Raw genomic sequence first — 27,120 nt, 5'->3', positions numbered from 1 at the left:
GATTGGGCTTCTTAGGCTACTGGACATTAGCTCCAGAGGGACGATCACAGGCCCAGCTTGGATGGGGTCCCAGAGCCGCGCCGCCGGCCCCCTTACAAAGCCAGAAGGCAGAAGAGGTCCGGAAAATCGGCGGCAGAAGACGTCCTGTCTTCAACAAGGTAGCGCACAGCACTGCAGCTGTGCGCCATTGCTCTCAGCACACTTCACACTTCGGTCACTGAGGGTGCAGGGCGCTGGGGGGGGCGCCCTGAGACGCAATAAAAACACCTTGGATGGCAAAAAAATGCATCACATATAGCTCCTGGGCTATATGGATGCATTTAACCCCTGCCAGAATCCATAAAAAAGCAGGAGAAAAGTCCGCGAAAAAGGGGCGGAGCCTATCTCCTCAGCACACTGGCGCCATTTTCCCTCACAGCTCCGTTGGAGGGAAGCTCCCTGTCTCTCCCCTGCAGTCACTACACTACAAAAAGGGTTAAAAAAAAAGAGGGGGCACTAATTAGGCGCAGTATTAACTATACAGCAGCTATAAGGGGAAAAACACTTATATAAGGTTATCCCTGTATATATATAGAGCTCTGGTGTGTGCTGGAAAACTCTCCCTCTGTCTCCCCAAAGGGCTAGTGGGGTCCTGTCCTCTATCAGAGCATTCCCTGTGTGTGTGCTGTATGTCGGTACTTTTGTGTCGACATGTATGAGGAGAAAAATGATGTGGAGACGGAGCAGATTGCCTGTAATAGTGATGTCACCCCCTAGGGGGTCGACACCTGAGTGGATGAACTGTTGGAAGGAATTACGTGACAGTGTCAGCTCTGTATAAAAGACAGTGGTTGACATGAGACAGCCGGCTACTCAGCTTGTGCCTGTCCAGACGTCTCATAGGCCGTCAGGGGCTCTAAAGCGCCCGTTACCTCAGATGGCAGATATAGACGCCGACACGGATACTGACTCCAGTGTCGACGGTGAAGAGACGAATGTGACTTCCAGTAGGGCCACACGTTACATGATTGAGGCAATGAAAAATGTTTTACACATTTCTGATAATACGAGTACCACCAAAAAAGGGGTATTATGTTCGGTGAGGAAAAACTACCTGTAGTTTTCCTGAATCTGAGAAATTAAATGAGGTGTGTGATGATGCGTGGGTTTCCCCCGATAACAACGGATAATTTCTAAAATGTTATTGGCATTATATCCTTTCCCGCCAGAGGTTAGGGTGCGTTGGGAAACACCCCCTAGGGGGGATAAAGCGCTCACACGCTTGTAAGGGCTCTACCTTCGCCTGAGATGGCCGCCCTTAAGGATCCTGCTGATAGAAAGCAGGAGGGTATCCTAAAAGGTATTTACACACATACTGGTGTTATACTGCGACCAGCAATCGCCTCAGCCTGGATGTGCAGTGCTGGGTTGGCGTGGTCGGATTCCCTGACTGAAAATATTGATACCCTAGATAGGGACAGTATATTTTTGCCTATAGAGCATTTAAAAGATGCATTTTTATATATGCGTGATGCACAGCGGAATATTTGCCGACTGGCATCAAGTCTAAGCGCGTTGTCCATTTCTACCAGTAGAGGGTTATGGACACGTCAGTGGTCAGGTGATGCGTATTCCAAACGGCATTTGGAAGTATTGCTTTATTAAGGGAGGAGTTATTTGGGGTCGGTCTTTCAGACCTCGTGGCCACGGCAACAGCTGGGAATTCCACGTTTGTACCCCAGGTCGCCTCTCAACATAAGAAGACGCCGTATTATCAGGCGCAGTCTTTTCGTGGACAAGCGGGCAAAAGGTTCCTCATTTCTGCCCCGTGACAGAGGGAGAGGAAAAAGGCTGCAGAAATCAGCCAGTTCCCAGGAACAGAAACCCTCTCCCGCCTCTGCCAAGCCCTCAGTATACGCTGGGGCTTTACAAGCAGAATCAGGCACGGTGGGAGGCCCGTCTCAATGAATTTCAGCGCGCAGTGGGCTCACTCGCAAGTAGACCCCTGGATCCTTCAGGTGATATCTCAGGGGTACAAATTAGAATTCGAGACGTCTCCCCCTAGCCGTTTCCTAAAGTCGGCTTTACCGATGTCTCCTTCTGACAGGGAGACAGTTTTGGAAGCCATTCACAAGCTGTATTCCCAGCAGGTGATAATCTAGATACCCCTCCTGCAACAGGGAACGGGGTATTATTCCACACTGTTGTGGTACCGAAGCCGGACGGCTCGGTGAGACCGATTCTAAATCTAAAATCTTTGAACACTTACGTACAGAGGTTCAAATTCAAGATTGAGTCACTCAGAGCAGTGATTGCGAACCTGGAAGAAGGGGACTACATGATGTCTCAGGACATCAAGGATGCTTACCTTCATGTCAAAATTTACCCTTCTCACCAAGGGTACCTCAGGTTTATGGTACAGAACTGTCACTATCAGTTCAGAATTTTAGTTATCCCTTCCTTGGACAATTCCCTGATAAGGGTAAGATCCAGGGAACAGTTGGAGGTCGGTGTAGCACTATCTCAGGTAGTGTTGCGGCAGCACGATTGGATTCTCAATATTCCAAAATCGCACCTGGTTCCGACGACGTGTCTTCTGTTCCTAGGGATGATCCTGGACACAGTCCAGAAAAAGGTGTTTCTCCCGGAGGAGAAAGCCAGGGAGTTATCCGAGCTAGTCAGGAACCTCCTAAAACCGAGCCAAGTCTCAGTGCATCAATGCACAAGGGTTCTGGGTAAAATGGTGGCTTCCTACGAAGCAATCCCATTCGGCAGATTCCACGCAAGAACTTTCCAGTGGGACCTGCTGGACAAATGGTCCGGATCGCATCTTCAGATGCATCAGCGGATAACCCTGTCACCAAGGACAAGGGTGTCCCTCCTGTGGTGGTTGCAGAGTGCTCATCTTCTAGAGGGCCACAGATTAGGCATTCAGGACTGGGTCCTGGTGACCACTGATGCCAGCCTGCGAGGCTGGGGAGCAGTCACACAGGGAAGGAATATCCAGGGCTTATGGTCAAGCCTGGAGACATCACTTCACATAAATATCCTGAAGCTAAGGGACATTTACAATGCTCTAAGCTTAGCAAGACCTCTGCTTCAAGGTCAGCCGGTGTTGATCCAGTCGGACAACATCACGGCAGTCACCCACGTAAACAGACAGGGTGGCACAAGAAGCAGGAGGGCAATGGCAGAAGCTGCAAGGATTCTTCGCTGGGCGGAAAATCATGTGATAGCACTGTCAGCAGTTTTCATTCCGGGAGTGGACAACTGGGAAGCAGACTTCCTCAGCACGACCTCCACCCGGGAGAGTGGGGACTTCACCCAGAAGTCTTCCACATGATTAAAAACTCGACAGGTATTGCGCCAGGTCCAGGGACCCTCAGGCAATAAGCTGTAGACGCTCTGGTAACACCGTGGGTGTACCAGTCAGGGTATGTGTTCCCTCCTCTGCCTCTCATACCCAAGGTACTGAGATTGATAAGATGGAGAGGAGTAAGCACTATATTCGTGGTTCCGGATTGACCAAGAAGGACTTGGTAACCGGAACTTCAAGAGATGCTCACGGAGGATCCGTGGCCTCTACCTCTAAGAAGGGACCTGCTCCAGCAAGGACCCTGTCTGTTCCAAGACTTACCGCGGCTGCGTTTGACGGCATGGCGGTTGAACGCCGGATCCTGAAGGAAAAAAGGCATTCCGGATGAAGTCATCCCTATCCTGATCAAAGCCAGGAAGGATGTAACCGCAAAAACATTATCACCGCAATTGGCGAAAATATGTTGCGTGGTGCGAGGCCAGTAAGGCCCGACGGAGGAAATTCAACTGGGTCGATTCCTACATTTCCTGCAAACAGGAGTGTCTATGGGCCTGAAATTGGGGTCCATTAAGGTTCAAATTTCGGCCATGTCAATTTTCTTCCAAAAAGAACTAGCTTCAGTCCCTGAAGTTCAGACGTTTGTAAAAGGGGTACTGCATATACAGCCTCCTTTTGTGCCTCCAGTGGCACTTTGGGATCTCAATGTAGTTTTGGGTTCCAAAAGTCACATTGGTTTGAACCACTTAAATCTGTGGAGTTAAAATATCTCACATGGAAAGTGGTCATGCTGTTGGCCCTGGCCTGGGCCAGGCGCGTGTCAGAATTGGCGGCTTTATCCTAGAGATGAGCGGGTTCGGTTCCTCTGAATCCGAACCCGCCCGAACTTCAGGTTTTTTACACGGGTCCGAGCAGGCTCGGATCTTCCCGCCTTGCTCGGCTAACCCGAGCGCGCCCGAACGTCATCATCACGCTGTCGGATTCTCGCGAGGCTCGGATTCTATCGCGAGACTCGGATTCTATATAAGGAGCCGCGCGTCGCCGCCATTTTCACACGTGCATTGAGAGTCATAGGGAGAGGACGTGGCTGGCGTCCTCTCCGTTTAGAGAAGAGAGAGACACAGTATTTTGGGGAGCATTATTAGGAGGAGTACTACTATACTGTATACTACTATACTTACTACTTGCTGAAGTGATATTTATAGATTAGATAGTGTGACTGTAAGTGTATTATCTGACTTGTGGGGGAGACACTGACAGTGGGGAGCAGTTAGAGTCTGAGAGCAGGACTCAGGAGTACATATAACGTACAGTGCACACTTTTGCTGCCAGAGTCAGTGCCACACTGCCATTGTTGTGACCACACTGACCACCAGTATAATAATATATTTTGTGATTGTCTGCTTAGGCCTCGGAGTACTAGTTGCAAGTTGCAACGTGACCTGAAGTGACCACCAGTTTAATAATCAATCACCACCAGTTTAATATATATATATATATATAATTGTATATAATATATATATATATATATATATATATATATAATATTGTATACCACCTACCCGTGGTTTTCTTTTTTTTCATTCTTCTTTATACATACTACTATAGTAGCTTACTGTAGCAGTCTGCGGTGCTGTGCTGACCTGACAGTGTCCAGCAGGTCCGTCATCAGTCATTACATAATAAATATATATAGTACCTGTCCGGCTGCAGTACTAGTGATATTATATTGATTTCATCTCATTATCAATAATTTATCATCCAGTCTAGACTCTATATTAGCAGCAGACACAGTACGTTAGTCCACGGCTGTAGCTACCTCTGTGTCGGCACTCGGCAGTCCATCCATAATTGTATACCACCTACCCGTGGTTTTTTTTTTCTTTCTTCTTTGTACATACTACTATAGAGTATAGTAGCTTACTGTAGCAGTCTGCGGTGCTGCTGAGCTGACAGTGTCCAGCAGGTCCGTCATCAGTCATCATTACCTAATAAATATATTATCTACCTGTCCGGCTGCAGTACTAGTGATATTATATATACATACATATATATATTGATTTCATCTCATTATCAATCATCCAGTCTATATTAGCAGCAGACACAGTACGTTAGTCCACGGCTGTAGCTACCTCTGTGTCGGCACTCGGCAGTCCATCCATAATTGTATACCACCTACCCGTGGTTTTTTTTTTTTCTTTCTTCTTTGTACATACTACTATAGAGTATAGTAGCTTACTGTAGCAGTCTGCGGTGCTGCTGAGCTGACAGTGTCCAGCAGGTCCGTCATCAGTCATCATTACCTAATAAATATATTATCTACCTGTCCGGCTGCAGTACTAGTGATATTATATATACATACATATATATATTGATTTCATCTCATTATCAATCATCCAGTCTATATTAGCAGCAGACACAGTACGTTAGTCCACGGCTGTAGCTACCTCTGTGTCGGCACTCGGCAGTCCATCCATAATTGTATACCACCTACCCGTGGTTTTTTTTTTCTTTCTTCTTTGTACATACTACTATAGTATAGTAGCTTACTGTAGCAGTCTGCGGTGCTGCTGAGCTGACAGTGTCCAGCAGGTCCGTCATCAGTCATCATTACCTAATAAATATATTATCTACCTGTCCGGCTGCAGTACTAGTGATATTATATATACATACATATATATATTGATTTCATCTCATTATCAATCATCCAGTCTATATTAGCAGCAGACACAGTACGTTAGTCCACGGCTGTAGCTACCTCTGTGTCGGCACTCGGCAGTCCATCCATAATTGTATACCACCTACCCGTGTTTTTTTTTTTCTTTCTTCTTTGTACATACTACTATAGAGTATAGTAGCTTACTGTAGCAGTCTGCGGTGCTGCTGAGCTGACAGTGTCCAGCAGGTCCGTCATCAGTCATCATTACCTAATAAATATATTATCTACCTGTCCGGCTGCAGTACTAGTGATATTATATATACATACATATATATATTGATTTCATCTCATTATCAATCATCCAGTCTATATTAGCAGCAGACACAGTACGTTAGTCCACGGCTGTAGCTACCTCTGTGTCGGCACTCAGCAGTCCATCCATAATTGTATACCACCTACCCGTGGTTTTTTTTTTCTTTCTTCTTTGTACATACTACTATAGTATAGTAGCTTACTGTAGCAGTCTGCGGTGCTGCTGAGCTGACAGTGTCCAGCAGGTCCGTCATCAGTCATCATTACCTAATAAATATATTATCTACCTGTCCGGCTGCAGTACTAGTGTAACCCTGATTTAGGGTTTAAACAACACTTATACTGAGGTAGTTATAATATGGTGACTAAAATGGAGTATAAGCATATATATTATTCATATAAAAGTTAATGGATGTTGTAATACTGTATGCATGTTTTGAGGTAAATAATACAGTTCACATATATGTAATTGTATGTACATTGATGTAAATGTAGTGGTGAATACAATTAAGGCTTATTTTATGGTTTCACAGTGTATCTAAAGGGTTAATGTCCTTGTGCTCCTAACTGTCAATCACCTAGTGGGGTGATTGCCAGTGGGCGGGGCATCACCTCAGAGTGGGTCATGTGACTACTAGAGAGGGGTGGAGAGGTGCTGTGAGTGTAGCTGAGGGAGAGACTGCATATCCCTTGGTGAGAGGACATAGTTTTTTGCTGCTCCGGCCGTCGGCCGCATTAGAGCTGAGCGGTATACATTGCGGCGGCCGGAGGGGGCTTAGTGTGTGTAGCCAGAACAGGGCTTCCTTACTGTAAAGGTGGTGACAGCAGCATTGAGACTCAGAACTGTTCATAGAACCCAAGATCAGCGCTAGTCAACTCACCCAGCAGTATTGGAAGGGCACATCTGTGACAGGGAGACAGAGAGGGTTCCTTCCTACCTATTACCGGCACAGACTCTGACAGCCACAACAAAGAAGCCAGGACCAGCAGCAGAGGCTCCATTCTGTGTGGCTGTAAGTGTAAGGGAGGAGTCGGGGGAGCATCCTGCTGCAGCATCACTAGATCGTAGAAGTGTGAGTGTATAATCCAGCCATTTATATTACCCCTACACTAAGCACAGCAAGCATAGGTGACTATTGTACATAGTCAATTTCATATTGGGACTAAGGACTCCAGGGCTAGGCTGCAATAATGGCTATTAAGCAGGAGGATAGTAATGGGTCACAGTAGTCAGAGTGACCTATAATTACAGTTCCATGTATGGCTTAATCATAGTGCTAAGGAGAAGGTAGAAAGCACTGGGTATATATATGTAACAGGAGGAGTGGAGTGAAACTTGAACTGTTTAACGCTTCATAAATAGTTTTAAAACTCCCCCATATATCAGCATCACATCAGTCAAAGGAGAGCCAGAGACATTGTTCCGCAGCGCTAAATAGAAAGTAACACCCTAAAGCTGCCACCTAATGTGTGTATTTATGCCCCTGAATTAGCAGAATTAGAGTCAAGGACATTAAAGGTAGCCATACTACAGTGACATTGGATGAATGTTAAAGCCTCTTAGCCACAAAGGATTAGACTATCATCCCGATTCAAGGACTAGCTTGTGGCACTGTAATACAACTGTGTTATATGTATATTCGTGAACCCGTAAGAAGGACTGACATGTAAGAGACTATTAGTTTTAAAGTTAAAGGATTTGAGCTCGCTGTGACTATGATAAGAGAAACCATCTCTTGCAGATATATTTAATATAGACTCATCCTAAGAGACAACAATAATTTGAGGCATACAGGAATCGAAAAGCTATATATGCTCTGAACTATAGAAAGCATCAGCTACTTCAAATGGACACAAGGACGCAGCATAACAAAGGTTTATCATACCAGCTTCTTAGGAGTTTAGTTTAATACTGGACAACTACAGTAACATTTTTACTGAGGAAAGGATACAGATTCCTTGGTAATCAACTGTTGATGTTACTATCTATGAGCTAAATAGATACTTTCTGTTATCTGCCAAGGAGGAACTATAAGTAACCTTATAGGAGAAAGTAATCGCTACCATAAGTAGACTGAGCCAAACATCTTTCTCTTTAACTGAAGGGAGAACTGATAGTTGATACTAAAACATAGTGTCAGACATTCTGTATTAACTGCTGTTATTTTTAGGAAGTTTATGGGCCCTTATAGTGCACTATCATATTAAGAGTACCCGGGTCACTCTAACACCTAAGGGTGTGTTGAAAAGAAAAAGGATTTGTTGTATTGCATGCAGGTACTGTGTATAGGCCTAATTGACCGGGGGTTAGCATGGATTAATGACTTAAAGGGGAATGTGTAATTGATGAAATGTTAATGTATACTTAATCCATTTGGTACTGGTCATTAAAGTGTTATACTTGCCATGTGTGTCTGGTCCGTCTGGAAGTTGATCTGAAGATCCTGGAAGAAAGAGACAGGTATATTAGATAATATATCTATGATATAAGGGAATCATCCCCTAAGGATAGAGATCAGGCTTACTCAAGCAAGCCTTAACGGTAGTTAAATACTACACATAGCTTGAGTGGAGGCACAGCTATTAGGTAACCATCCCTTAATAGAATACATAGACAGCTCTCGTTCAAGGTATTGAGGGTAGGGTTACATTTGGAGGCACCGCGTGAGATAGAAGTTACACTCAGGCCCTGTTACACCACAGGTGTCAGCTGCCATTAATTATTATTGATAAAGTCCTCACATCCCTAAAAATAAAATACAAATATGGGAAAGAAGCAAAGGAACAGGGAGAAGGTTGGACATAAAGCCATTGCTGTATCAGTTGGGAGAGTTGAAGCCAATAGAGAATGTAAAAGTATGGACAAACAAGAGTACCATAAGGGACCAGGCTTAAAGGAAGAGGTGACATGCAAGTTTGTGGGAACTTTTGTAAATAACCTAGGTGTGAAAAATGAAAAAATATTAGATGTCCCTGTAGAGTTGGAGAAGAGAAAGAAAAAATCAAAGGACAAGAAAGTCAGACTTGATCCCCACCTAAAGGATAGTGAGGGAGGTGTTAGTGACAACCTTGCTCATACTTTGGTCGCTAACATGGATTATGGAATGAAAGGAGATAAGAATGTTCTACCACTGAAAGAGAGAGTTCCAGGGGAAGTGAAGATAGATGTAGGTATACAGAGATTAGAAACTGTGCTAAAGCAAATAGCTGAGGATTATAAGAAACATGGACAATTAGTATTAGCTCTTCCAAAAGATCAACAGAAGGACCTGCTTTCCCTGTTTCCAACTTCCATTGAGGAACCAACAAGAAGAGATAGCCCAGTGGATCTACAGACCCCGATAGAGGTGATAAGACATATAGCACTGGACAGGTCTAAACATATTTATCAGTTGTTGGAGGTTCTAGATGAAACCCGATGGAAGCTAAAAGAAGAACAGATGTTTAACACCAAAATTGATGAGAGGAACAAAGAGCTTGAAAGAGAACTTTGGTTTATACAGAGAGAGATGGAAACCATGGCATCTGATGAAAGACAAACCAGAGTGGATCAGGAGCAACAAAAGTTGATAATGTACCAGCAGCAGGAAGACAATATTCATTCTCTGGAATCAAAAATAACTGAGTTGTCTGAATTATTGGAAGTGGGTAAAGAAACTGAAAAGGAGGATCATATTTGTCTGAATGAAATGAAAGAAAGACTGTCTCAGCTAGAATCTGAGAATAAAATACTCAAGGATGCCAACTTCCTAAACAACTGTCCTGAAGACCGTATCCATGAATTTTCTATGCGACCGGATACTAAGGACATAGCATTACAGACTGAGGTAGTGGATGGTATATTGCTGAGACAATCTTCTATGAATAAAGTTGATAGTAAAGGGACACAGTATATGTCTCTTAAAATGACTGGCACAGTAATATGGTTCCATGTGAAGAAAGGCTATGGCTTCATTAAAAGGCATGACACCGGAGAAGACATATTTGTACATTGGACATCCATAACGAAGAATAACCCCCTAAAACTGTTGTACAGTGTAGGAGATGGAGAGAAAGTAGAATTTGAAGTGTTGGAAGGGGAAAAGGGTGTACATGCAGCAAATGTGACTGGCATAGGTGGAGTACCAGTGAAAGGGAGTCGATTTGCTCCAAACCGACGAGGATCATACAGTTATTGTTATCAACCACGAGAAAAAGCGGTTGATGAAGGAAGTGCATATTCAGAACAAAGGCAAGGGAGAGATCCAGCTCCATGTCATCCTTCTACAACCTTACATTACCGACCTCTCTCGAGATTCAATGGTAGAGTAAATCAGTCCCAGGATCAAGAAACGGAAAATTCAGATGCTAAAGACTTGATAACTTTAGAAGCTTCGTCAGAGAAAGAAACTAGTCTCAATGAAAATCGTAGTGAGGTACATGATAACTTTACCCTAGCACAATCTCTTAAATCTTCCATCCGAAGTCCAGTACTAAAAGAAGTCAATAAATCAGGTGTAGAAGAGCAAGGGAAACCAGCACGATCAGAGAACACTATCCCTGGGAGGCATGAAGGCTATGTAGTTCCATCCCTCCCTATTTGGCCAACAGTTAAAATGGTTGAGATGAGGTGGCTTGCTAATGGATGTGAATGAATATATACTATTTTAGCATAGTGAGTAAGGTAGATGGTGCATTGGCACCTAAAGATGTTAAACAGTGACAATGCACCAGGGGGAGAAATGTAACCCTGATTTAGGGTTTAAACAACACTTATACTGAGGTAGTTATAATATGGTGACTAAAATGGAGTATAAGCATATATATTATTCATATAAAAGTTAATGGATGTTGTAATACTGTATGCATGTTTTGAGGTAAATAATACAGTTCACATATATGTAATTGTATGTACATTGATGTAAATGTAGTGGTGAATACAATTAAGGCTTATTTTATGGTTTCACAGTGTATCTAAAGGGTTAATGTCCTTGTGCTCCTAACTGTCAATCACCTAGTGGGGTGATTGCCAGTGGGCGGGGCATCACCTCAGAGTGGGTCATGTGACTACTAGAGAGGGGTGGAGAGGTGCTGTGAGTGTAGCTGAGGGAGAGACTGCATATCCCTTGGTGAGAGGACATAGTTTTTTGCTGCTCCGGCCGTCGGCCGCATTAGAGCTGAGCGGTATACATTGCGGCGGCCGGAGGGGGCTTAGTGTGTGTAGCCAGAACAGGGCTTCCTTACTGTAAAGGTGGTGACAGCAGCATTGAGACTCAGAACTGTTCATAGAACCCAAGATCAGCGCTAGTCAACTCACCCAGCAGTATTGGAAGGGCACATCTGTGACAGGGAGACAGAGAGGGTTCCTTCCTACCTATTACCGGCACAGACTCTGACAGCCACAACAAAGAAGCCAGGACCAGCAGCAGAGGCTCCATTCTGTGTGGCTGTAAGTGTAAGGGAGGAGTCGGGGGAGCATCCTGCTGCAGCATCACTAGATCGTAGAAGTGTGAGTGTATAATCCAGCCATTTATATTACCCCTACACTAAGCACAGCAAGCATAGGTGACTATTGTACATAGTCAATTTCATATTGGGACTAAGGACTCCAGGGCTAGGCTGCAATAATGGCTATTAAGCAGGAGGATAGTAATGGGTCACAGTAGTCAGAGTGACCTATAATTACAGTTCCATGTATGGCTTAATCATAGTGCTAAGGAGAAGGTAGAAAGCACTGGGTATATATATGTAACAGGAGGAGTGGAGTGAAACTTGAACTGTTTAACGCTTCATAAATAGTTTTAAAACTCCCCCATATATCAGCATCACATCAGTCAAAGGAGAGCCAGAGACATTGTTCCGCAGCGCTAAATAGAAAGTAACACCCTAAAGCTGCCACCTAATGTGTGTATTTATGCCCCTGAATTAGCAGAATTAGAGTCAAGGACATTAAAGGTAGCCATACTACAGTGACATTGGATGAATGTTAAAGCCTCTTAGCCACAAAGGATTAGACTATCATCCCGATTCAAGGACTAGCTTGTGGCACTGTAATACAACTGTGTTATATGTATATTCGTGAACCCGTAAGAAGGACTGACACGTAAGAGACTATTAGTTTTAAAGTTAAAGGATTTGAGCTCGCTGTGACTATGATAAGAGAAACCATCTCTTGCAGATATATTTAATATAGACTCATCCTAAGAGACAACAATAATTTGAGGCATACAGGAATCGAAAAGCTATATATGCTCTGAACTATAGAAAGCATCAGCTACTTCAAATGGACACAAGGACGCAGCATAACAAAGGTTTATCATACCAGCTTCTTAGGAGTTTAGTTTAATACTGGACAACTACAGTAACATTTTTACTGAGGAAAGGATACAGATTCCTTGGTAATCAACTGTTGATGCTACTATCTATGAGCTAAATAGATACTTTCTGTTATCTGCCAAGGAGGAACTATAAGTAACCTTATAGGAGAAAGTAATCGCTACCATAAGTAGACTGAGCCAAACATCTTTCTCTTTAACTGAAGGGAGAACTGATAGTTGATACTAAAACATAGTGTCAGACATTCTGTATTAACTGCTGTTATTTTTAGGAAGTTTATGGGCCCTTATAGTGCACTATCATATTAAGAGTACCCGGGTCACTCTAACACCTAAGGGTGTGTTGAAAAGAAAAAGGATTTGTTGTATTGCATGCAGGTACTGTGTATAGGCCTAATTGACCGGGGGTTAGCATGGATTAATGACTTAAAGGGGAATGTGTAATTGATGAAATGTTAATGTATACTTAATCCATTTGGTACTGGTCATTAAAGTGTTATACTTGCCATGTGTGTCTGGTCCGTCTGGAAGTTGATCTGAAGATCCTGGAAGAAAGAGACAGGTATATTAGATAATATATCTATGATATAAGGGAATCATCCCCTAAGGATAGAGATCAGGCTTACTCAAGCAAGCCTTAACGGTAGTTAAATACTACACATAGCTTGAGTGGAGGCACAGCTATTAGGTAACCATCCCTTAATAGAATACATAGACAGCTCTCGTTCAAGGTATTGAGGGTAGGGTTACACTAGTGATATTATATATACATACATATATATATTGATTTCATCTCATTATCAATCATCCAGTCTATATTAGCAGCAGACACAGTACGTTAGTCCACGGCTGTAGCTACCTCTGTGTCGGCACTCGGCAGTCCATCCATAATTGTATACCACCTACCCGTGGTTTTTTTTTTCTTTCTTCTTTGTACATACTACTATAGTATAGTAGCTTACTGTAGCAGTCTGCGGTGCTGCTGAGCTGACAGTGTCCAGCAGGTCCGTCATCAGTCATCATTACCTAATAAATATATTATCTACCTGTCCGGCTGCAGTACTAGTGATATTATATATACATACATATATATATATTGATTTCATCTCATTATCATCCAGTCTATATTAGCAGCAGACACAGTACGGTAGTCCACGGCTGTAGCTACCTCTGTGTCGGCACTCGGCAGTCCATCCATAAGTATACTAGTATCCATCCATCTCCATTGTTTACCTGAGGTGCCTTTTAGTTGTGCCTATTAAAATATGGAGAACAAAAATGTTGAGGTTCCAAAATTAGGGAAAGATCAAGATCCACTTCCACCTCGTGCTGAAGCTGCTGCCACTAGTCATGGCCGAGACGATGAAATGCCAGCAACGTCGTCTGCCAAGGCCGATGCCCAATGTCATAGTACAGAGCATGTCAAATCCAAAACACCAAATATCAGTAAAAAAAGGACTCCAAAACCTAAAATAAAATTGTCGGAGGAGAAGCGTAAACTTGCCAATATGCCATTTACCACACGGAGTGGCAAGGAACGGCTGAGGCCCTGGCCTATGTTCATGGCTAGTGGTTCAGCTTCACATGAGGATGGAAGCACTCAGCCTCTCGCTAGAAAACTGAAAAGACTCAAGCTGGCAAAAGCACCGCAAAGAACTGTGCGTTCTTCGAAATCCCAAATCCACAAGGAGAGTCCAATTGTGTCGGTTGCGATGCCTGACCTTCCCAACACTGGACGCGAAGAGCATGCGCCTTCCACCATTTGCACGCCCCCTGCAAGTGCTGGAAGGAGCACCCGCAGTCCAGTTCCTGATAGTCAGATTGAAGATGTCAGTGTTGAAGTACACCAGGATGAGGAGGATATGGGTGTTGCTGGCGCTGGGGAGGAAATTGACCAGGAGGATTCTGATGGTGAGGTGGTTTGTTTAAGTCAGGCACCCGGGGAGACACCTGTTGTCCGTGGGAGGAATATGGCCGTTGACATGCCTGGTGAAAATACCAAAAAAATCAGCTCTTCAGTGTGGAGGTATTTCAACAGAAAAGCGGACAACAGGTGTCAAGCCGTGTGTTGCCTTTGTCAAGCTGTAATAAGTAGGGGTAAGGACGTTAACCACCTCGGAACATCCTCCCTTATACGTCACCTGCAGCGCATTCATAATAAGTCAGTGACAAGTTCAAAAACTTTGGGTGACAGCGGAAGCAGTCCACTGACCAGTAAATCCCTTCCTCTTGTAACCAAGCTCACGCAAACCACCCCACCAACTCCCTCAGTGTCAATTTCCTCCTTCCCCAGGAATGCCAATAGTCCTGCAGGCCATGTCACTGGCAATTCTGACGATTCCTCTCCTGCCTGGGATTCCTCCGATGCATCCTTGCGTGTAACGCCTAGTGCTGCTGGCGCTGCTGTTGTTGCTGCTGGGAGTCGATGGTCATCCCAGAGGGGAAGTCGGAAGACCACTTGTACTACTTCCAGTAAGCAATTGACTGTCCAACAGTCCTTTGCGAGGAAGATGAAATATCACAGCAGTCATCCTGCTGCAAAGCGGATAACTGAGGCCTTGACAACTATGTTGGTGTTAGATGTGCGTCCGGTATCCGCCGTTAGTTCACAGGGAACTACACAATTTCTTGAGGTAGTGTGCCCCCGTTACCAAATACCATCTAGGTTCCACTTCTCTAGGCAGGCGATACCGAAAATGTACACAGACCTCAGAAAAAGACTCACCAGTGTCCTAAAAAATGCAGCTGTACCCAATGTCCACTTAACCACGGACATGTGGACAAGTGGAGCAGGGCAGGGTCAGGACTATATGACTGTGACAGCCCACTGGGTAGATGTATGGACTCCCGCCGCAAGAACAGCAGCGGCGGCACCAGTAGCAGCATCTCGCAAACGCCAACTCTTTCCTAGGCAGGCTACGCTTTGTATCACCGCTTTCCAGAATACGCACACAGCTGAAAACCTCTTACGGCAACTGAGGAAGATCATCGCGGAATGGCTTACCCCAATTGGACTCTCCTGTGGATTTGTGGCATCGGACAACGCCAGCAATATTGTGTGTGCATTAAATATGGGCAAATTCCAGCACGTCCCATGTTTTGCACATACCTTGAATTTGGTGGTGCAGAATTTTTAAAAAAACGACAGGGGCGTGCAAGAGATGCTGTCGTGGCCAGAAGAATTGCGGGACACTTTCGGCGTACAGGCACCACGTACAGAAGACTGGAGCACCACCAAAAACTACTGAACCTGCCCTGCCATCATCTGAAGCAAGAAGTGGTAACGAGGTGGAATTCAACACTCTATATGCTTCAGAGGTTGGAGGAGCAGCAAAAGGCCATTCAAGCCTATACAATTGAGCACGATATAGGAGGTGGAATGCACCTGTCTCAAGCGCAGTGGAGAATGATTTCAACGTTGTGGAAGGTTCTGATGCCCTTTGAACTTGCCACACGTGAAGTCAGTTCAGACACTGCCAGCCTGAGTCAGGTCATTCCCCTCATCAGGCTTTTGCAGAAGAAGCTGGAGACATTGAAGGAGGAGCTAACACGGAGCGATTCCGCTAGGCATGTGGGACTTGTGGATGGAGCCCTTAATTCGCTTAACAAGGATTCACGGGTGGTCAATCTGTTGAAATCAGAGCACTACATTTTGGCCACCGTGCTCGATCCTAGATTTAAAGCCTACCTTGGATCTCTCTTTCCGGCAGACACAAGTCTGCTGGGGTTGAAAGACCTGCTGGTGAGAAAATTGTCAAGTCAAGCGGAACGCGACCTGTCAACATCTCCTCCTTCACATTCTCCCGCAACTGGGGGTGCGAGGAAAAGGCTCAGAATTCCGAGCCCACCCGCTGGCGGTGATGCAGGGCAGTCTGGAGCGACTGCTGATGCTGACATCTGGTCCGGACTGAAGAACCTGACAACGATTACGGACATGTCGTCTACTGTCACTGCATATGATTCTCTCACCATTGAAAGAATGGTGGAGGATTATATGAGTGACCGCATCCAAGTAGGCACGTCACACAGTCCGTACTTATACTGGCAGGAAAAAGAGGCAATTTGGAGGCCCTTGCACAAACTGGCTTTATTCTACCTAAGTTGCCCTCCCACAAGTGTGTACTCCGAAAGAGTGTTTAGTGCCGCCGCTCACCTTGTCAGCAATCGGCGTACGAGGTTACATCCAGAAAATGTGGAGAAGATGATGTTCATTAAAATGAATTATAATCAATTCCTCCGTGGAGACATTGACCAGCAGCAATTGCCTCCACAAAGTACACAGGGAGCTGAGATGGTGGATTCCAGTGGGGACGAATTGATAATCTGTGAGGAGGGGGATGTACACGGTGATATATCGGAGGATGATGATGAGGTGGACATCTTGCCTCTGTAGAGCCAGTTTGTGCAAGGAGAGATTAATTGCTTCTTTTTTGGTAGGGGTCCAAACCAACCCGTCATTTCAGTCACAGTCGTGTGGCAGACCCTGTCACTGAAATGATGGGTTGGTTAAAGTGTGCATGTCCTGTTTATACAACATAAGGGTGGGTGGGAGGGCCCAAGGACAATTCCATCTTGCACCTCTTTTTTCTTTAATTTTTCTTTGCGTCATGTGCTGTTTGGGGAGGGTTTTTTGGAAGGGACATCCTGCGTGACACTGCAGTGACACTCCTAGATGGGCCCGGTGTTTGTGTCGGCCACTAGGGTCGCTTATCTTACTCACACAGCTACCTCATTGCGCCTCTTTTTTTCTTTGCGTCATGTGCTGTTTGGGGAGGGTTTTTTGGACGGGACATCCTGCGTGACTGCAGTGACACTCCTAGATGGGCCCGGTGTTTGTGTCGGCCACTAGGGTCGCTTATCTTACTCACACAGCTACCTCATTGCGCCTCTTTTTTTCTTTGCGTCATGTGCTGTTTGGGGAGGGTTTTTTGGAAGGGACATCCTGCGTGACACTGCAGTGACACTCCTAGATGGGCCCGGTGTTTGTGTCGGCCACTAGGGTCGCTTATCTTACTCACACAGCTACCTCAGTGCGCCTCTTTTTTTCTTTGCATCATGTGCTGTTTGGGGAGGGTTTTTTGGAAGGGACATCCTGCGTGACACTGCAGTGACACTCCTAGATGGGCCCGGTGTTTGTGTCGGCCACTAGGGTCGCTTAGCTTAGTCATCCAGCGATCTAGGTGCAAATTTTAGGACTAAAAATAATATTGTGAGGTGTGAGGTATTCAGAATAGACTGAAAATGAGTGTAAATTATGGTTTTTGAGGTTAATAATACTTTGGGATCAAAATGACCCCCAAATTCTATGATTTAAGCTGTTTTTTAGTGTTTTTTGAAAAAAACACCCGAATCCAAAACACACCCGAATCCGACAAAAAAAATTCGGTGAGGTTTTGCCAAAACGCGGTCGAACCCAAAACACGGCCGCGGAACCGAATCCAAAACCAAAACACAAAACCCGAAAAATTTCCGGCGCTCATCTCTACTTTATCCTGAAAAAGCCCTTATCTGATTTTCCATTCGGACAGGGCGGAATTGAGGACTCGTCCTCAGTTTCTCCCCAAGGTGGTTTCAGCGTCTCACCTGAACCAACCTATTGGTGGTGCCTGCGGCTACTAGGGACTTGGAGGCCTCCAAGTTGCTAGACGTTGTCAGTGCCCTGAAAATATATGTTTCCAGGACGGCTGGAGTCAGGAAATCTGACTCGCTGTTTATCCTGTGTGCACCCAACAAGCTGGGTGCTCCTGCTTCTAAGCAGACTATTGCTCGTTGGATTTGTAGTACAATTCAGCTTGCACATTCTGTGGCAGGCCTGCCACAGCCAAAAATCTGTAAATGCCCACTCCACAAGGAAGGTGGGCTCATCTTGGGCGGCTGCCCGAGGGGTCTCGGCTTTACAACTTTGCCGAGCAGCTACTTGGTCAGGAGCAAATACGTTTGTAAAATTCTACAAAATTGATATCCTGGCTGAGGAGGACCTGGAGTTCTCTCATTTGGTGCTGCAGAGTCATCCGCACTCTCCCGCCCGTTTGGGAGCTTTGGTATAATCCCCATGGTCCTTACGGAGTCCCCAGCATCCACTTAGGACGTTAGAGAAAATAAGAATTTACTTACCGATAATTCTATTTCTCATAGTCCGTAGTGGATGCTGGGCGCCCATCCCAAGTGCGGATTGTCTGCAATACTTGTACATAGTTATTGTTACAAAAATCGGGTTATTATTGTTGTGAGCCATCTTTCAGAGGCTCCTCTGTTATCATGCTGTTAACTGGGTTCAGATCACAGGTTATACGGTGTGATTGGTGTGGCTGGTATGAGTCTTACCCGGGATTCAAAATCCTTCCTTATTGTGTACGCTCGTCCGGGCACAGTATCCTAACTGAGGCTTGGAGGAGGGTCATAGGGGGAGGAGCCAGTGCACACCAGATAGTCCTAAAGCTTTCTTTAGATGTGCCCAGTCTCCTGCGGAGCCGCTATTCCCCATGGTCCTTACGGAGTCCCCAGCATCCACTACGGACTATGAGAAATAGAATTATCGGTAAGTAAATTCTTATTATACACACACAGGTGTTATACTGAGACCGGCTATTGCTTCAGCCTGGATGTGCAGTGCTGCTGCTGCGTGGTCAGATTCCCTGTCAGAAAATATAGATACCCTAGACAGGTACACTATATTGCTAAACGTAGAGCATATAAAAGACGCACTTTTATACATGAGGGATGCACAGAGGGATATTTGCCGGCTGGCATCCAAAATTAGTGCAATGTCCATTTCTGCCAGGAGAGGGTTATGGACTCGGCAGTAGACAGGAGATGCAGATTCCAAACGACACATGGAAGTTCTGCCTTATAAGGGTGAGGAGTTGTTCGGGGATGGTCTCTCGGACCTCGTTTCCACAGCAACAGCTGGGAAGTCTACATTTTTACCCCATGTTCCCTCACAACCAAAGAAAGCACCGTATTATCAGGTACAGTCCTTTCGGCCCAATAGGGGCAAGCGGGTTAAAGGCGCGTCCTTTCTGCCCAGAGGCAGAGGTAGGGGAAAGAAGCTGCAGCATACAGCCAGTTCCCAGGAGCAAAAGTCCTCCCCCGCTTCCTCTAAGTCCACAGCATGACGCTGGGGCTTCACAGGCGGAGCCAGGTACGGTGGGGGCCCGTCTCAAATATTTCAGCAATCAGTGGGCTCGCTCACGGGTGGATCCCTGGATCCTTCAAGTAGTATCTCAGGGGTACAAGCTGGAATTCGAGACGTCTCCCCCCCGCCGTTTCCTCAAATCTGCCTTGCCAACAACTCCCTCAGGCAGGGAGGCAGTGTTACAGGCAATTCACAAGCTGTATTCACAACAAGTGATAGTAAAGGTGCCCCTACTTCAACAAGGAAGGGGTTACTATTCCACAATGTTTGTGGTACCGAAACCGGACGGTTCGGTGAGACCCATTTTAAATCTGAAATCCTTGATCACATATATAAAAAAATTCAAGTTCAAGATGGAATCGCTCAGGGCGGTTATTGCAAGCCTGGACGAGGGGGATTACATGGTATCACTGGACATCAAGGATGCTTACCTGCATGTCCCCATTTACCATCCTCACCAGGAGTACCTCAGATTTGTGGTACAGGATTGTCATTACCAATTCCAGACGTTGCCGTTCGGTCTATCCACGGCTCCGAGGGTCTTTACCAAGGTAATGGCCGAAATGATGATACTCCTTCGAAAGAAGGGAGTTTTAATTATCCCGTACTTGGACGATCTCCTGATAAAGGCGAGGTCCAGAGAGCAGTTGTTGGTCGGGGTAGCACTATCTCGGGAAGTGCTACAACAGCACGGCTGGATTCTAAACATTCCAAAGTCACAGCTGGTCCCTACGACACGTCTACTGTTCCTGGGGATGGTTCTGGACACAGAACAGAGAAAAGTGTTTCTCCCGGAGGAGAAGGCCAAGGAGCTGTCATCTCTAGTCAGAGGCCTTCTAAAACCAAAACAGGTGTCGGTGCATCACTGCACGCGGATCCTGGGGAAAATGGTAGCTTCCTACGAAGCGATTCCATTTGGCAGGTTTCAAGCGAGAACCTTTCAGTGGGACCTGTTGGACAGGTGGTCTGGATCGCATCTTCAGATGCATCGTCTGATAACCCTGTCTCCAAGGACAAGGGTGTCTTTGCTGTGGTGGCTGCAGAGTGCTCATCTTCAAGAGGGCCGCAGATTCGGCATACAGGACTGGGTCCTGGTGACCACGGATGCCAGCCTTCAAGGCTGGGGGGCAGTCACACAGGGAAGAAACTTCCAGGGACTGTGGTCAAGTCAGAAGACTTCCCTGCACATAAATATTCTGGAACTAAGGGCCATTTACAATGCCCTAAGTCAGGCAAAACCCCTGCTTCAAAACCAGCCGGTGCTGATCCAGTCAGACAACATCATGGCGGTCGCCCATGTGAACCGACAGGGCGGCACGAGAAGCAGGACGGCGATGGCGGAAGCCACAGGGATTCTCCGATGGGCGGAAAATCACGTGTTAGCACTGTCGGCAGTGTTCATTCCGGGAGTGGACAACTGGGAAGCAGACTTCCTCAGCAGGCACGACCTCCACCCGGGAGAGTGGGGACTTCATCCAGAAGTCTTCCAAATGATTGTAAACCGTTGGGAAAGGCCACAGGTGGACATGATGGCGTCCCGCCTAAACAAAAAGCTAAAAAAGTATTGCGCCAGGTCAAGAGACCCGCAGGCGATAGCTGTGGACGCTCTAGTGACACCGTGGGTGTACCGGTCGGATTATGTGTTCCCTCCTCTTCCTCTCATACCAAAGGTACTGAGGATAATACGAAGAAGAGGAGTAAGAACTATACTCATTGTTTCGGATTGGCCAAGAAGAGCTTGGTACCCGGAACTCCAAGAAATGATCACAGAGGACCCATGGCCTCTGCCGCTCAGACAGGACCTGCTGCAGCAGGGGCCCTGTCTGTTCCAAGACTTACCGCGGCTGCGTTTGACGGCATGGCGGTTGAACACCGGATCCTGAAGGAAAAGGGCATTCCGGAGGAAGTCATTCCTACGCTGATTAAAGCTATGAAAGAAGTAACCGCAAACCATTATCACCGCATATGGCGAAAATATGTTGCGTGGTGTGAGGCCAGGAAGGCCCCAACGGAAGAATTTCAGCTGGGCCGTTTCCTGCACTTTCTACAGTCAGGGGTGACTATGGGCCTAAAATTGGGTTCCATTAAGGTCCAGATTTCGGCTCTATCGATTTTCTTCCAGAGAGAACTGGCTTCACTACCTGAAGTTCAAACTTTTGTTAAGGGAGTGCAGCATATTCAGCCCCCTTTTGTGCCTCCGGTGGCACCTTGGGATCTCAACGTGGTGTTGGATTTCCTAAAGTCACATTGGTTTGAGCCACTTAAAACCGTGGATCTGAAATATCTCACGTGGAAAGTGGTCATGTTGTTGGCCTTGGCTTCGGCCAGGCGTGTATCAGAATTGGCGGCTTTGTCATGTAAAAGCCCTTATCTGATTTTCCATATGGATAGGGCAGAATTGAGGACTCGTCCCCAGTTTCTCCCTAAAGTGGTATCAGCGTTTCATCTGAACCAACCTATCGTGGTGCCTGCGGCTACAAAAGACTTGGAGGCTTCCAAGTTGTTGGAAAATATATGTTTCCAGGACAGCTGGAGTCAGAAAGACTGACTCGCTATTTATCCTGTATGCGCCCAACAAGTTGGGTGCACCTGCTTCAAAGCAGACTATTGCTCGCTGGATCTGTAGTACGATTCAGCTTGCACATTCTGCGGCTGGACTGCCGCATCCTAAATCAATGGAAGCCCATTCCACGAGGAAGGTGGGCTCTTCTTGGGCGGCTGCCCGGGGGGTCTCGGCTCTACAACTTTGCCGAGCAGCTACTTGGTCGGGGTCAAAAACATTTGCAAAATTCTACAAGTTTGACACCCTGGCTGAGGAGGACCTAGAGTTTGCCCATTCGGTGCTGCAGAGTCATCCGCACTCTCCCGCCCATTTGGGAGCTTTGGTATAATCCCCATGGTCCTTACGGAGTCCCAGCATCCACTTAGGACGTCAGAGAAAATAAGAATTTACTCACCGGTAAATCTATTTCTCGTAGTCCGTAGTGGATTCTGGGCGCCCATCCCAAGTGCGGATTGTCTGCAATACTTGTACATAGTTATTGCTTAACTAAAGGGTTATTCTTGAGCCATCTGTTGAGAGGCTCAGTTGTTATCATACTGTTAACTGGGTATTGTATCACGAGTTATACGGTGTGATTGGTGTGGCTAGTATGAGTCTTACCCGGGATTCAAAATCCTTCCTTATTGTGTCAGCTCTTCCGGGCACAGTATCCTAACTGAAGTCTGGAGGAGGGTCATAGTGGGAGGAGCCAGTGCACACCAGTTAGACCTAAAGCTTTCTTTATAGTTGTGCCGAGTCTCCTGCGGAGCCGCTATTCCCCATGGTCCTTACGGAGTCCCAGCATCCACTACGGACTACGAGAAATAGAATTACCGGTGAGTAAATTCTTATTTTTGTTTTGTTTTCAGGCAGGTCTGGTTAGCACCAGACTCCCTGCTTCGTGGGACTTGGGGGGGGAAAGGGAACGGGCCAACCTCCTTAGGGTTAATGGTCCCGTTCCCCCCTGACAGGACACTGAGCTCCTGAGGTTCCTATTCGCATGCCCCACCACGGTGAGCGTACAGACCCACAGCATGCCGCCTCCTCTAACAGAGCCAGAAGTAAGAAGAGTGGTGAGTAGGTGGGCGGCGTCCCGGTTAGTGGGTCGCTGGCACCAACTGACAAACTGAGCTCCTGTGCACGGAGGCGAGGTTATAGAGGAGGCGGTGCTGATCATCTTGGGAACAGTCAAAGCTTTAGCCTGTTGGTGCCTCGGATCAAGATCCTACTCTACACCCCGATGTTATTCCCTGTGGAACCCAGTGTACCTCGCAGAAAGAGATTTAACAATCGTAAGTTCTTACCATAAGTCTCCTTTTTAAGGACCCTACATACTTATAGATAACAATGGTAGATATGAACAATATCGTTGAAAAATGAATGATAAATCGTTCATATCGACCAGTGTGTATTTACCAAAGATGAACAATGCTCTTCCCCGCAGTCGTTCATATTTGGTCTATCCTCGTTTATACATACAAGCCAATTTGGACAATATACTGTAGATGTAATGTACTGTCATATCGTCCAAATCGGCCATAGATATCGTCCAGTGTGTATGCAAACATTGTTGGTGAAAAATCGACCAATGAGAATATAGTCGGTCATTAAAATTGGCCAGTGTGTATGGCCCTTTAGACTTATAGGGCATAATTCAATTGATTATTGTGCCCGATCTCCCATTAAAAGTGACAGGAGATCGCGGGGACGATATTTAATTGTATGTCTTTATTGCGCACCTATAGAGGTTGGGTTTAGCAGTGTACAGCAGCTAAAACCGACCAATGTGCTGGGTGCGATCACAGAAAGTGCTATTCGGTCGCCCAAACTGGTCACTTTTCGCACATTTCAGCTCGCCATCCCAATTTTAAGTACCCGCTTTGTGAAATCATGCATATAAATGTACAAGGACTGAGACACCTACTTTCAGAGTCTGTACCAGGGCCAGCTCCAGACCTACTAGCACCCTGAGCGAGAAATTTTTAAGCGCCACCTAATGCGGCGCTCCTGAGAAAGGGGGCGTGGTACACTAGTAGTGTTCCTTACATATAATGTCCCCAGTATAGTGTCAGATACACAAAACGTTCCAGTAGAGTGCCAGATATACATACGCCTCCAATAGTGCAGTGCCAGATACACATATGCCCCCAGCAGTGCCATGCCAGATACACAAATACCCCCACAGTGCTGCCGGATACACAAATGCCCCCACAGTGCTGCCAGATACACAAATGCCCCCACAGTGCTGCCAGATACATAAATAAATACCCCCACAGTGCTGCCAAATATACATTATATGCCCCCACAGTGCTGCCAGATACACATTATATGCCCCCAGTAGTGCTGCCAGATACATAAATGCCCCCACAGTGGATGCCAGATACATAAATGCCCCCACAGTGGATGCCAGATACATAAATGCCCCCACAGTGGATGCCAGCTACATAAATGCCCCCACAGTGCTGCCAGATACAGAAATGCCCCCACAGTGCTGCCAGGTTCTTAAATGCCCCCACAGTGCTGCCAGATACACAAATGCCCCCAGTGCCAGATAACTGTATCCAAGTGCGGCGGGGCTGGGCGGTGCGCAGTGTGCTGAGTGAATGCTGAGGTCTGGGACCTTCGCTCCCGGGACCTCAGCTACATGCAGGCAGCAGGGACAAGATCAAGCTACGGCAGGAGGGACACCCATCCCGCCCTCAACCCCCGGACCGGACTCACCCACCATGACCGCGATGTCTGCGGTACTGCGGCTGCTCTCCGGCGCCGGTCATCTCAAATATGGCGCCAGCCCTTGAGCCAATCAAAGCTCGCAGCCCAGCAGCCAATCAGGAGCTGCTGCTGCTGGTCCGCAAGCTCTGATTGGCTGACGGCCAGCACCATATTTAAAATGGGCAGCCACTCTTAAATAGCCGGCGCCCTGTTCGGCTACTCCAGTCGAACGTGCCTGGAGCCGGCCCTGGTCTGTACCCACTGTAATACTGCCTCAGTTGCACCATTGAATCTTGCAGCAGCTCTACTTCAGGTGCAGATTTTCCTTCTGAGTATGGCCTCCGAAGCGACCGATTGAGTGCATGAGTACACAAACACTATAGTGACACACCAGCGACACACCCATAAGAAAGACCATCTGTGTCCGTCTGTTAGCCACCTCCCAGTCACTGTCCCGGGACGCTCTGCTCTTTTCTAATACAGTAGGAGTTTTTAGGTATTTTCGTGCATGTGCAGCATCAAAAAGCTGCTCATCTCCATCAACAATGACACTGAGTGCGACTCAGAATCACGCCCCATATAAGGTAATAGATGTAATACCCTGTCTGCATAGCCTGCATAGAGCGAAAACATAAATCTATACAATATCTAGTATTTATGCTTCCCTGTAGTAAGCACAGTCATTTAAAGCCACAAAGCAGCCCCCATAGAATTCTATGGAGGCTGCTAAACTGTCAGATTTACTAAGCTCCAGAATACAAAGATGGTGTCTGGCCATAGTAGCCTATGGGATGCTGAAGTGCAGGTTCTTTACCAAACAGCCCCTGTTGAGAAATGCGCAGGCCAGTGACCGTTTATGTGCTGTACGCAGTCTGGATCCGAAGCTTTCTCCCAATACCATTTTGCCAGATTGTAATAATAAGAACAGTTTGCAGAATTAAAAAACAAAAGCCAGCAATAGTGTTGTATAATAGGTCGGTGCAACTGAGAAAAAACGTAATAATTACAGTAAGTATAGTTAATGCATTTTTTTGTATATTTATGGGGTCCTTATAGGGTTTCTATAACATATATCTTATAAATTAACTACATAATTATGATATTAATCCTACATGTTAATCATTGTTTTATAATGATATTACAAGGGCTCAAACTTACTCTTGTCTCCTCTGTAACAGTACACATGGAACACAGATGAAGAATTTCTCTTTAAGGCGGTGATGGCCTTTGTCATGCGAGCTCATGTGAATAATACAATTGAGTAAGTTCCAAATAAAGTTTTCTATATGTATCCACTGAGGCCGACTACATTTGAGAGAAAGTACCAGCCAATCAGATGCTAACTGCCAGGTTACAGGCAGGGACGGTTCTGGCGCTCTGTGCGCCCCGGGCGGCAATAGGGGGCATGGCTTCGTACAGGGGGCGTGGTCATTTACGCCCCCTGTACAGACTGAAATGATGTGCGGTGCGCGATGACGTCATCGCGCACCGCACAGTAAAGGACCTCTCCACGAAGGGAAACTAGACGCGTACGCGTCTAGTTTCCCTTCACAGCGACAGCGGGGGGGCAGCGGCCAGTGGCAGCAGGGGGGCAGCGGGGGGCACACAGCAGCAGCGGATCTTGCCCTGGTGTGGCGCCCTGCGCCCTCCGGAAGGCGGCGCCCCGGGCAAAAGTCCTGCTTGCCCGTGGCAAAATCCGCTACTGGTTACAGGCTGTATTTGAAAAATGACAAGAGCTGAGTGGCTGGTACTTTATCTCTCTCCACTTTATCTATCTGCAAGGCTTAGTACACCTGACCCTTTGAGTGGAGCAGGAAGATGGAGGTATATTGCTGATTGCTAATGCCAGAATGTTGATACTGTGTTGTACAGCATGCGATAGCGACTGTACACAACAGGACAGCAATTGTAGTTATGGACTTATATTCATTTGATTTAGACCAATTATTGTGGCAGTGAGAGAGAAGTTTACATTTGTGTATAGAGAGGGTCATTCAGACCCGGCCGCAACAGCGGTGACTGCACGGCCATACAGCAGTCGCATCCCTGATGGATGCGACCGCAATGTGATTGACAGGTGAGGCCATTGCGGGGCCGGAGTTACGGCATTGTGGGAGTGGCGCAGGGAAAACAGGGGCGGGGCGGGACTGTTTT

At 46.4% G+C, this 27,120-nt stretch overlaps 1 protein-coding gene across 1 annotated transcript in view; it reads left to right on the top strand.

Moving 5' to 3' along the window:
- CLTRN (collectrin, amino acid transport regulator) overlaps nt 1–27,120 on the top strand; it is a 106,276-nt gene that overhangs the window by 27,609 nt on the left and 51,547 nt on the right. Inside the window, exon 2 of the mRNA XM_063957368.1 lies at nt 26,145–26,227. Within this exon, the coding sequence (XP_063813438.1) occupies nt 26,187–26,227 (41 nt within the window). The 5' untranslated portion in view covers nt 26,145–26,186. The remainder of the gene's footprint in view (nt 1–26,144; nt 26,228–27,120) is intronic.

Source organism: Pseudophryne corroboree, chromosome 2 (genome assembly GCF_028390025.1).
Source record: "Pseudophryne corroboree isolate aPseCor3 chromosome 2, aPseCor3.hap2, whole genome shotgun sequence".
Lineage (NCBI taxonomy): Eukaryota > Metazoa > Chordata > Amphibia > Anura > Myobatrachidae > Pseudophryne > Pseudophryne corroboree.
Note: the sequence above shows the minus strand (reverse complement) of the source record. Positions and strands in the feature narration are given on the sequence as shown.